Source organism: Passer montanus, unplaced genomic scaffold (genome assembly GCF_014805655.1).
Source record: "Passer montanus isolate IOZ18808 unplaced genomic scaffold, ASM1480565v1 scaffold23, whole genome shotgun sequence".
Taxonomy (NCBI): Eukaryota; Metazoa; Chordata; class Aves; order Passeriformes; family Passeridae; genus Passer; species Passer montanus.
The window spans coordinates 432,495-444,670 of record NW_024366926.1 but is presented as its reverse complement, the minus strand read 5'-3'; the positions used below and the strand labels follow the sequence as shown (position 1 = coordinate 444,670).

Sequence of the window (12,176 nt, the reverse complement as noted above, 5' to 3'; positions counted from 1 at the left end):
AACTCTACCTCTTCATCCTTCTTTTCTTAGTAATTTTTAAATGTTTTCAACCCTGACTATTGAATTCTACTACCCCCCAGAAATTCAGAAAATTCATTTAACATGTGTTCACAGGCAACTTTTCAATTTCATTTACCTGTAGTTGTCATCTTCTGAATCCGAAGCAGACACTTCACTGCTCCCATTACTTTCCTCTGTCACACCAACAGCACTGAGTTCTGCCATGATTTTCTTCACATCCATATCAAACACCTTCTCATAGAGCAGCTCATACAGCAGAGCTGGGGGAGAGAAGGAGAAAGTGAAAGAGCAAAATCAGTTACCAGCTAAATCAGTTTTTATTCCACCATTTCAGATGGTAATCATACAGTCACTGACAACTCAAACTGAAAACCAAGCTACTGAAGATGACTACAATAAACTTCCATACAGAGCCTTCTCCTGAACCTAACAATGATAGCTTCAATATTTTTGGTAAAAACATGTTTTTAACTAACAGCTTGATACTTACACTGGCACAGAGCAGCCTTCTCTGCATACTCTATAGGATACACAATATCATAGTGGTTTCCATTTGAGAAGCACAGCAATACCTATTAAAAAAAATCACACGATATTTCAGGCTTTGCACCTCAATTTTTTGTAAGCACTACCTTAAAATTCAATTTAGGGCACCCATGTGCTTTTTTATCTCTCAGGATCTCAATGTATCAATAAAACAATCAAAATGTTTGGTGGATGTCCTATAAACCAAACTGAATTTGAACAAAAGCCAAAAGAAAATTTAAGTCAGATTGGTGCCTTGAAAATTGATTTTTACAGAATTTTGTATTAGTAGGAAGACATGCCACACCCCAAATACATCCTATCTATTTAAAAAGAAGTGTTACATTATTAACAGCACAACTACCTTAAACATGTACAAAATAAACTGCTAAAACTGAATTCTCAGAACTTTTCATTGTGTTGACTAATCAAAGTCACACGCAACTACTTGCTGTTTATAAAGTATTCTTACTTCAGCCTGTCACAATAGCCATGATTTTTTTCTTTTACCTTATCAGAAAAGCCATTTTCAGTTACACGTGAAGGAGAAGCATTTGGCTCCTGGTATATTATGAAATCTTTCCTGGGGAGGGAAAAAAAAAAAGTAGCAGTGAGAAAAGAATTTATTTTAAAAGTAGTATCAATAAAAATTTGAGCATTGAAGTCAAATTCAAGGGAGAAATATAACCACAGAAAACACCTAGTGGTTTCTCTGCTATAATCAATCTCTATTGTGATTTTAAACTTGTATATTTTCTCCCTTTCATCCATAATGTTCTCTTAGAGTTCTTTGTTTAACAGCCTGTCACCTCTTTCAAATTCTTTCTCACATAGGCAAAAATGTGATCAGTAAACTCTGTACATCTACTCAGAAAAAGTAATTCTGAAAGGAAAAGAAGACCCACCCACTTCAGGGAGCAAAGAAAAATTTACTAGATAACCAACCTATATTTGTGAGAGGTCTGAGGAGTGAAAGGGAAATCAAACCTATTTGTACTGGATTTCTATCCTATGCCTGAAAAGTCTGAAAGTCACTTACTGGAACAGAACAGGAAATTCATACTTCCCTTAAGTCTGCCAACACACAAGAGAGGGAGCAGCTCTTTCCCCCTGCCTCTACCACTACTCCTACTTTCCCTGAGACTCTACATTTCTTTTTCAATAGAAGCCTGTCTTCCCAAAACAAGCACAGCAGTAACTACTCTGTGTGCTCACCTCTGCAGTGAAATACTACATAAGAGTTGCATCTGTGCCACAAAACCCTCCTGATGCTTTCAATGGACATTTTAAAAACCCACTGCTATTAAGCAGGATTTGTCTCTATTCATTTATCAGCTGGGGCCCTGGATACCAGTGTGGCATAACTGCAAAATTAACTACTCCTGCTTATGAGAATACATTTCTCGTGGCCAGAAATACAACAGATCATGACCATCCAGTTTCTGATGTGATTAAGCACCCAATTCTGCTGACTTAAATTGAGTTATATCCCTCTACAGCCTGGCTCAGTGTAGCCATCAGACCTTCTCACTAAGCCTCTTGAGCCAAGCTTTGCTCTGATTTTCAGTTCACTCCCCCCCATCCATACAGGACACGCAACTCTGAGCTGGCCCATTCACCCCACAAAATGCAAAGACAGAATTCCATACAATTTCCCACACACAGCACTCAAAGTGCTCAAAGGTAATATTTAACTAGTCTGAGTCTTTCCTCTTATCAGCTGTCTCATCAATAGACAAAGCCATTAATTTACAGTAAGCATTTTGAAATCCTGAATTTTTAATGAGTTTATAAGCAGCAGACAGTGAAGATGCTGTGGATTACTCACTCCCTTGCACAATAATTAGAAAGCAGTTATAAATACTCAGCACATTGTTTCTCACTACTTTGTGAAGAAAGATTTAGTATATAGGAAATAGGTACAGCTCATACCCTATGGTATGAGCAATAGGGTTAGTACTAAAGCCTTGGTGAGTAACAGGAAGAAAAGCAATTTTAACAGAAAACCCAGGATATTAAAATTAACAAAGTACAAACTGCATGAGATTATCCACAACTAGCTGTGCAGGTGACATACATGGCATTATTGCAAACTCACTTTTTTATTTTTATTTAATCTACTGACAGTTGCAACTCTCAAATATATTTCTAATTTTACAGAGAATTATGGTATGGTATAATGTAATTCTATCTTTGCTGTTCCAACTGATTCACTAACAAAAGAACAGAAATTATCTCAGTAAAACGTATTGAAAGGTTTTCTTACTTGTACATAAGAGAAAGGGCACTTATTTCTACTTGTCCAACCCATTCCTGTATTGAAAACAAAAGAAAATTAAGTTCAAACAAATATACAATTATACCTCCTCATAAGCAGATCAAGAGATACAAGAAATCATTGTTGAAAATAAAATATATGAACACTGAATCTGGAGTTCAGCAAGACATAAAAACACAATTCCCCAAATCATTTTACATTAGAGAATATATACATAAAACTATATATTCACGTAATTCAAAGACATAAGCTCAATCAAAAACACTTCAGAGGAAAAAAATTCAATTAGCCATCAACTTCAACAAAAGTACTTGCTTTCTATCATAAATCAGGTCTAACATACCTGTGGATTTTCCAAACTTTTTAAATAATCTTCAAATGGCCCCTCTATGAACTGTATTAAAAAAAAAAAAAAAGAGCAGTAATTAGTCATTTTTACTAGTGCAGCATGTGGAATTCCCAACCTGTGACCCACAATACCAATGGGAATGTACCACTGGAAAAGGAAATCTCCCCTGCCCTCACAAAGCTCACAATGTAAATATAAAGGGATGTCGAGATGAAGGAAGGAACAGTCAAACACACAGAAAATAACCACATGAACAGCTTTCAAAATCATCACACAAGTAAAATAAACCAAACAACCCCCCAAAAAGAAACTCAGCAGCCATATGGGGAATCTGGAAGAAAGCAGAGATGATGTGATGTAGATGTTTATGGGCAATTCATCTAAGGCATGCAGAGCATCACTGAAGAGAGAATTGTGGACTTGAACTCAAACATCTTGTTAAATAAACAGCACTGGACAATCAGAAACAGGAGTCCCATTTCTGTAGCACAGAAGCAGTGGTAAGATCTAGTACAACCAACTCACACAGCACTTTTTCCTCTGTTCTGTATCACCTCAAACTGCTTTTACTTTCAGCAAAGGATGCAAACAATCAGGCTACCCTTCAAGTGCCAGCCCAAGAAAGTGATCCTTCAACTGCACTCCCTAACACACATGAGGGGGCCAAACTCACACTTGCCAAGAGGAGAGAAAGATGCTGCAGTAGCTCAGGCATCTTAACTTCAAAGTGTTTCAGCCACACAGCCCACAGAGAGGCTGCTTTCAAAAATTGCTCTTTAGTCACTATCTGCTTGATTTACCTGAAATAAAGGTCCACAGAGGTGCAAACCAAGAAGGAAATCTCTTCATGAACTTGAGCTACAAACTAGATGGCCTCTTTATCCAAAGTGATTGAGAAACAAGATAATAAGGAGAACTGAGTGGAGTAGTGAGATTAAAATTTTTGCTTTAACCATTTGGAAGTGAGAAGAACTATCAAGCCTGGCCCAATTAGTTTACATAGAAGCAATCGGGTATGAAGTTAAAAAAGGTGGATCAGCCAAATATGATTGCAGACAGCGGTTACTTTTTGTGTCAAAATCAAATTACATGAAGATAATGTACAGAGGAAGAAAGGAAGGACACCCGGAAGTTCTCATAGAAAACTGAAGAGTTAGAGAATGAATGTAACACAGCAGCAATTCAAGATAACAGTGCAAGAGAGGCTGAGGATGGAAATGAAGATGGTGGCTACACTCCTGAAATATTGGTTATAACAGTATCAGTGGAAAGAAAGACACAAATTTAAGATTAAATTATACAACAGGCAGAGAGAAGAGGAACTCCAGGAAGCACCACCATGTCAATAGAGCATGAGGAGGCAGCAAGTAAACAGCTGAACCAGAAGATTAGGGAAAGAGGCATTTGTTGTTTATGCTGTTTGGGTTTTTTAAAGAGAGATAACTGGTACATTCCAGACAGAAAACACAAAGCAGAGTGAGAGACAGAGGCAGCAAAGGAGATCAGCAGAGCTGAAGTGAGGTACCCATGGGAGGAAGAACACTGGGAAATGAGAACAAATATGAAACACCTACTCTCACGAGGAACTTTTAAAAAGGAGACTTTTCAGAAGGACAGCAAAGATGGACAGAGGACAGGTCATACCTTGGGGTATGAGAGGAGAAAAAACCACTGGGACCTGGAGTCTGGATGAGAGAGACCAATACAATACTAAAACCAGCTAGGGCTAATAGAGGAGTTATGGGAAACAGAAATATGGGTAACAACACACACTTGAGAGTCAAAAAGGGCATGGACCTTCAAAACACTACACAATAGAAAAAGAGAACAGAAGTAGAGAAGCAGATATTGGAATGAGTGGGGTAATTCTGGAAAGAAATTGATTAAAAAGTCAGCAGTGAAAAAGTCAAGTAAGAAGAGAGGCATGCAAGAGTTAGAAGCAACCAGAAGGAGTCAAGTCAGAGCAGCACTGTCCCAGAGAGATCTGCTGTATTTTATAGCATTAATTTCTGATAACTTCCACATTTACATGATCACTCACATTAGAGCTGAGGGTTCTATGTCAGAAATTACAGCACAAAGACACACCCTTACTCCTGCTTTCCCTCTCTTCCCTATGCCAGTGCATACCTAAAACAGTCTTTGTATTTTGGGTCTGGGTAAATTTAGAACAGAAAATGAGAAAAATAATCTTCTAGTAGCAAATCCTTACACATACTCACTCCCCTTCTGTCTGTCCTGGAAATCAGGAACAGTATATACACTAGAACCCATATAAACAGAAGCACCATTATTGATAAATGATCTTTTGAAAGGAAGAAAAAAAAGGAATTTGTAATGTTAACACTGACAGCATTGACCAAGTATAATGAATATCAAAATATTTTACATCTATGGTTGATGAAAAGCTTGGTTACAGATGCTTAGGGAAAAATAAACCTACAGTGCCAATGCATAATAAACTGCAGACCCTGGAAAAAAATCACTAATCTGATCAGTCAAATCCCTTATATACTGGAAAAGCAATTAATTAGCACAATAACATTTTACAACGTTTATTAAAGTAGGCATTATACTAAACTAAAATCCCAATTATAGTAGCTTCGCTATAGACTATTGAAGATTAAGTTTGCTTTTCTTTCTTCATGAGCATTAAAAACTTCTCCCACACCACATCAGTCCAAGGAATACACAAGTCTCTCCAGGCTTATGAAAATGAGTTACTACCACATATGTGCTAATTAACTTAAATAGCACCAATTGGCATTTAGCTATGATGAATATTACCACAAACACAGGGAAGTGCAGAATATACCAAAGTGAAAGGAATAAAGCAACTCCTCTTAAATACTGGCAAAGAAAACAAAAATACTTACTGCTTCAAATTTCTCCCTATTTTTCCGAAGATAATCTACACAAGCCATCCTAACATCAATGTGCCGAGACTGAGAGTGCAACACCTACAAAGGGAGAAAAGGAACAAGGTGACATTGGATCTCAGGAGTTTTGATGACAGGCCACAAATAATTAATGACTGCTGTCTAAATACAGGCTTGGAAATACTCTAGTTTTATTTTTAAGAATATTTAATATGCATACTCATTCAGCAGCAACATCTTCAGGCAAGTCAAACTCAATTACTTAATAAAAAATTAAGTAACTGCAGAATTCACAGGTTTCCTAAATTCAAACCTTCAATTTTATGTGGATCTATGAAGCAAATGAAAAGCATTTATTGATAATCTTTAACTGCCTCCTTTGTAAAGGACTTGAGTTAACTGAAGGAAGTTACAGCAGGAATGGATGAGGAAGCCACCTACCAACATGCACTCATTCAAACAAAATCTAACCAAGTCTCACAGTGCATGTTTACCTTCTCTTCAAGAGGCCTGTTGGCCTAACACTTTTTTGGAAGACAGGAATTCAGTCCCTAAATATGACACCTGCATTCTACCTCCTGTTCAAATCTCCACTGGAAAACTATTATTTTCATCACATGTTACAAGTTATCTCAGTACAAGGTAGTGAAGTCCCAGACAATTTTAAGTTGCAGTGTCTCTTGCAGTCCTTACAAACCACCCGCAAAATAAATCACTTCCAAATTCAGTTTTTTCTGAATGATGAGTACACAAATGAGACCAAATTTGCAGAGAAACACTTAATAACTCTGAATTAAAGACCTGACTTTCTTAAAAGTAATTTCCAACCTAAATGATCCATAATAAGAACGGGATGTTAAAAACATCGTACCTCAAAAAAAGTTCTATCAACCCTGAAGTGTAAGAGAAACTTTCTATGTATTCATTAAAAAGTCAGAATAGCAATATATATTATGTATATATTTATTTCCTTGAGATAAAAAAAACACCCGCTTCCAATCAATAGTGTTTGCTTGCCTGAACTTATCAATTCAGCGGGGAAAGGAATTTTTTTTTAAAAAGTAATCTGTGTATAATTAGCACAGGAATCTGGGTTCCCACAATCAGAAGCACCAGAGCTCCCACTGCTGTTTGCTTGTACTTAAGACAAGATGACGCTGTCGCTTTTTTCCTTTAACACTAACACTGAAATGGGGGAGGGGAATTCAACAGGAAGAACAGAAAAGAAATTACTGACTTTCTCTAATTTTACAGTCAACTAATTAACAAAACTAAGAATGTGGCTTTTCAGCCCTAAATTCCTTTTTCTAGACAATCTCATACCCAGCAGCTGTATTTCGATGTTGAGATCTTACACTGAAAAAACCTCTGAGGAGGCGGTGGAAGGTCAAAACAGATAAGGATTTCTTGGTGGCAGGAGGCAGCTGAAGACACAGAACTTCTCTAACCTCGCAAGGTGGAAATTATTTTTTAAAAGTCACGTTTTTCACTGGCACACACGACTGCATAACCTCAACCTATACCTGTCTGCGTTTTAACACTAATTACCACCCACTAATGAGATCCACTTCCCATGCCTTCGTGAGAAGGAGCTTTGTTTATGTAACCAGTTACCTGCTCGGCCACAGCCCTGAAAAGGCAGGAGCCATCCTTGGCCACTTTCTTCCTGTACAAGCCCTGAGATCGCAGGTAGCGGTCCATGGACGTGTCCCCGGCGGCGTCCCTGCCGCTGCCGGGATGGCTCTGCTCCCCTCCGCCGGCCCTGCCCGCCGCATCCATGTTCACCGCGGAAGGAGGAGAACCTCCTAGTCCCACATGGCGAGGAGAAGCCGCGGCGCAGCCCCGGGGCCGGGCACAGGTGCAGCAGCCGGAGCCGCAGGAGCAGGAACGGGAGCGGCAGGAAGAGCGGCAGCCGGCTTCACGTTGTCCACTCGCATGTGGGGAGCGCCGAGAGGAGCGGCAAAGTTTCCTGCGCAGCCCGGAGCGGCAGCTCCGTCACCGCCGCGGCTGCCGGCCGCTGCGGAGGGCCGGGGCAGCTCCGCCGGGTCCCGGGCGCGCAGCCGGCCTGCGGGCGGAAAACAAAAGGGAAAGGAAGGACACGTGCGGCCCGCCGGGAGGGAGGGAGGGAGGGAGAGGCGGAGGGCGCAAACAGGAGCGTAACCTGGCGCTTATTTTCACTTTCAGCCCGGGCGCTACTGGGAGCCGTAGTCCCGGAGGAGGAGGAGGCAGCAGGAGGAGGCGGACACAGCGCCCGGGGCCGGGCTGTCAGCCGCGCTCCCGGCCCGGATCATTCCATTGCTTCTTAGTTTAAAACCAGCACCGGGGGGGTGGGTGGTGAAAAACAGAGTTAACCCCGTAGTGTGCGCTCGCAGCCCACAAAGCCAGATGTATCCTGGGCTGAATCCAAAGCAGCGTGGGCAGCAGGGCAAGGCAGGGGGGTAGGATTGCCTCCCCCTCTATTCCCCTCCGCTGAAACCCCACCTGGAATATTGTGTGCAGCTCCGGTGCTCCCAGCACAAGGGAAACACAACTGTTGGAGCAAGTCCAGAGGAGGCCACGAAGTTGATAATGGGACTGGGGCACCTACCCTACAAAGACAGGCTGAGAAAGCTTGGGCTGCTCAGCCTGGAGAAGGCTGCATGGAAATCATACAACAAACCTCCAGTATCTGAAGGAGACCTAACAGGAAGCAGAAGAGGGACTCGGAACTGTAGTGATGGGACAAGAAATAACAGGTTCAAACTCACAGGGTGGAAATTTAGGTTAGATATCAGGAAGAAATTCTCACTGTGAGAGTGGTGAGAGACTGGAGCAGGTTGCCCTGAGAAGCTGTGAATGCCCCATGCCTGGAAGTGTCCAAGGCCAGGTTGGATAAGGCTTTGGGCAACCTGGTCTAGCAGGAGGTATCCCTGCACAGGGAAGTGGAGGTGGGACTAGATGATGTTTAAGGTCCATTCCAACCCCTTCATGTTCTATGATTTTGTCTGAAACCTAATCCACAGTATGTGGGGTATGTGTGTTTAGTTAGGCTTTGTTTGGTTTGGGGTTTCCCCCCAACAAATGAGATTGTAAGATTATTTTTTAATTCCATACACTTGCAGGAAAGAAGATGAAAATAAAACAGACAGTAAAAGAGGGCTTGATTGAAAATTAGATTTTAAAAAGGCACAGTCACTCAATACTTTTAATGTATTACTTTTCTTGTATGCCACTCCTAGTTGTAAGAAGACCAAGCATTCATATCACAATTACATGATTAAATTTTGCTCGGTATTGTAAATGGGGCTTAGAAGGCTTTGATGCACCAAATGTGACAAGAAAGGATGCTCTTCAAACTTGTAAGGCAACTTGAATGGAAATGCTGATTTTTACTTTCAGCTGACAGCAATAAGCCTAGGGAGGGTGCCGACTTCAGAGCCCTAGGTAATAATAATAATAAGTAACTTTATTTAATAAACACAAGTTTACAAGCCAGCCCAAGTCTAGTGCTCCACCAGTATCACACCATCTTTCCTAACAGAAGCTCAGGTTTGCCAGAAAGGAATAAGAAACAAATGCCAGTTCCTCATATCTCTGTGTCTGTAGGCAAGGAGAACAGAAAGTGAAAGAAGTGAAAGCAAAGCCCTATCCGCAGCCAAGCCTCCAAGACACAGTGAGGCAGCACGGGGATGGATGTTTTAGACCAGGAAGAGGATAAAAATACCAGCAAGAGGCTGGAGGGAAAGCTCCAACTTCTCCCCAGAAGATGGGAAACATCACCTAACAAGACTGAACTATAAACAGTTGCTGCCACTGACTCAGCTACCACATTCACTCAAGGAACTCAGGGTAGCAGAGTCCTGCATGTGAGAGCTGCTTCTTCTGTAGATAAAAGTAATTTGGGAAGATGCTTTTGAGACCTATCAAACTGGTGTCCAGTCACAGACTTTCTTAGGAATATCCAATTTTTTACTCACTCTATTTATCATGTTTAGAGGCAGTACTATGCTCTAATATTTAACAAATCTGTCTTCTCACATATTTCAGCCTTTTGTCATTGTGATTCTATAGGCTGGTGAGGGGAAGGGCAAATGCCTTTCATCACATCTGCTAGACTCAAGAATGCCTATACACACCAGGCCATTCAGTATGCGACAGGATGCAAATGTGGTTCTGATATGTGAATACACAGAAAATTAGAGCACTAAAGTTGTCCAGTTGTCAGTGTGCTAAAATCCTGCTCTTCCTGCAATCAGCCCTGAAGCTGATCAAGTGATGATGACCCCCAGAGTTTTTTCCAAGTGCTGCTATACAAGAATCAATCCATTTCTAAAGAGATTTAGTTCTCGATGAAGAAAGCTACTCCGTACACATATTTGCTAAGGCTCAAGGAGAAATGCACCCACCCAAAGGCACCTGAAACACCTCAGCATTAAAATAAATGCTCCATCAAGATAAGAATGACCAAATTATAACTCACGAGTCATTGCAGATGTTCTAACTAGAGCTCCTGCAGATGCTCTAATGAGAGTTAATACAGATGTGCTAATTAGCCGGCAGCCCTATTAATACTTTCGACCAGCACTTACACCACGTGCATCAGCTCCAGCCACGAGTTTCTCCTCTCACTGCCCCTACCCTGAATCAGCCCAGGAAGCTGACTCAAGCCGAAAAAAATTTTTTCAGGGGAAAAAAAAAAAAATTTAAAAAAAAATCTAACTTTATCTTTAGACCAAGCTTCGTTCTGTGATCCAGGTCACGGCCTGCCCGTCCCAACACCTGGGCCAGCAACCTTGGCGAGAGCAGCCCGGCGCTCCCCGCCTCGCGCGCCCTTTCCCGGTTCGCCACGCGCCTTCTCCCACCCGCGGCTCGGCGGGGCAGGCCGGGGCCGGACACCGGGGCAGGGGCGGACCCCCGGCCTCCCGGAGCCGCGGCCGCTGCCCCGCCGTGTCCTGCCCGCCCCCCCCGGCACCGCCGGGGCCGCACTCCCGCTGCCGCCAGCCCATGGCACTTACCGGCCTCCTATTCTCCTCCGCACGGGCGACGCTGGCAGTGGCGGCGACGCCTCACGCTCCTCGCCCCGCCGCGGCCCCGGCACTTCAATCTCCCGCGGCGGCCGCTCCGCCCGCTTCGCTCCCGGTGATGCGCCCGCTGCCAGCCCCGTCCCGTCCCGCCCTCCCGCCGCGCCGATCCCCCCCGCCCGCTGTTGGTTTGTTCCGCCGGCCACACCTGCGGCTCGCACCATTCGCCGCGCGGGGGGGCGCCGAAGGGGGGAAAGAGGCGGGTGGGGAGCGCGCCCGGGCGCCGGGGCAGCGAGCGGCATGTAGCGCTGGGATGCTGGGCTGGGATCCCGCCCTGGTGGGCTCGGGGGAGCCGGATGGTGCCGAGGCGAGCGGCAGTCGCCTCATGTCGTCCTCACCCGCGAGGCGCGCAGTGGTACAGCCTAGGAACCTTTCCTTCCCCTCACCCAGCAGGTCCCGGCGAGGGGCGGGAAGTGCCATGTGCCGGCGCTGCCCTCAGCTGGGCCGGAGCGCCCCGCTCCACCTGTGGGGCGCCACGCGGAACGTTCCCAAGCGCGTTCCTGACGGGTCCATTCCCTTCTTAGTGAGGCAGCAGCCCGGGGAATAGGTGTGGGATGGGGCAGGGGACACCCCGCGTCACGCTGGCCGCAGGGATCACGCCACAGCCACACGGTGTGAGGGGACATCCCAAGCCACGCGCCCTGGAGGGATCGGCCCTCAGCCACACGGGGGGATCACCCCCCGGCCACACGGGTTGGGGGCATCACCCCTCAGCCCCACGGCATAGCTCACAGCTGGTTGTGCTGCCAGATGGAGAAGCTGGTGCCCTCGGTACCTGTGTGCTGGCGCGGTAATTGTGTATATTTCTGCAATGTGACCCATATACAAAGTGTGTTCTCATATTCCGTTGCTATTCCTCGGAAGTGGTCTAGCAGACATGAAGAAATATGTGGAATGCTTGTAAAGAAATAGTGGGAAGGTTCTGAGTATGCAAGTGCATAGCAAATTCAAATTCGCTTTCTTTTTCCCCTGACTATAAATCTTATTCAGGCTGGAAGCTCAAAAGCAGCATGGCCAGCAGGGCAAGGGAGGGAGTTCTGCCGCCCTGCTCTGGTGAGAGCCCA

At 44.0% G+C, this 12,176-nt stretch overlaps 1 protein-coding gene across 11 annotated transcripts in view; it reads right to left on the bottom strand.

Moving 5' to 3' along the window:
* OTUD4 (OTU deubiquitinase 4) overlaps positions 1-11,227 on the bottom strand; it is a 28,285-nt gene extending 17,058 nt beyond the window's left edge. For 10 of the 11 annotated variants that reach the window (XR_005627601.1, XM_039710682.1, XM_039710684.1 and 7 more), the window contains exons 1-8: positions 11,047-11,227; positions 7,667-8,117; positions 6,050-6,133; positions 3,168-3,218; positions 2,813-2,859; positions 1,057-1,129; positions 512-593; positions 137-281 (exon numbers count right to left, since the gene is read on the bottom strand). Coding sequence is in view for 10 of the 11 variants with exons in the window: in XM_039710682.1 (XP_039566616.1) it covers positions 137-281; positions 512-593; positions 1,057-1,129; positions 2,813-2,859; positions 3,168-3,218; positions 6,050-6,133; positions 7,667-7,831 (647 nt within the window). In the remaining variant the exon portion in view is untranslated. Of the gene's footprint in view, positions 1-132; positions 282-511; positions 594-1,056; positions 1,130-2,812; positions 2,860-3,167; positions 3,219-6,049; positions 6,134-7,666; positions 8,118-11,046 lie in introns of those variants that run through there. The other variant, XM_039710691.1, reaches the window with a different exon arrangement.
* Positions 11,228-12,176: the final 949 nt, after the last annotated feature.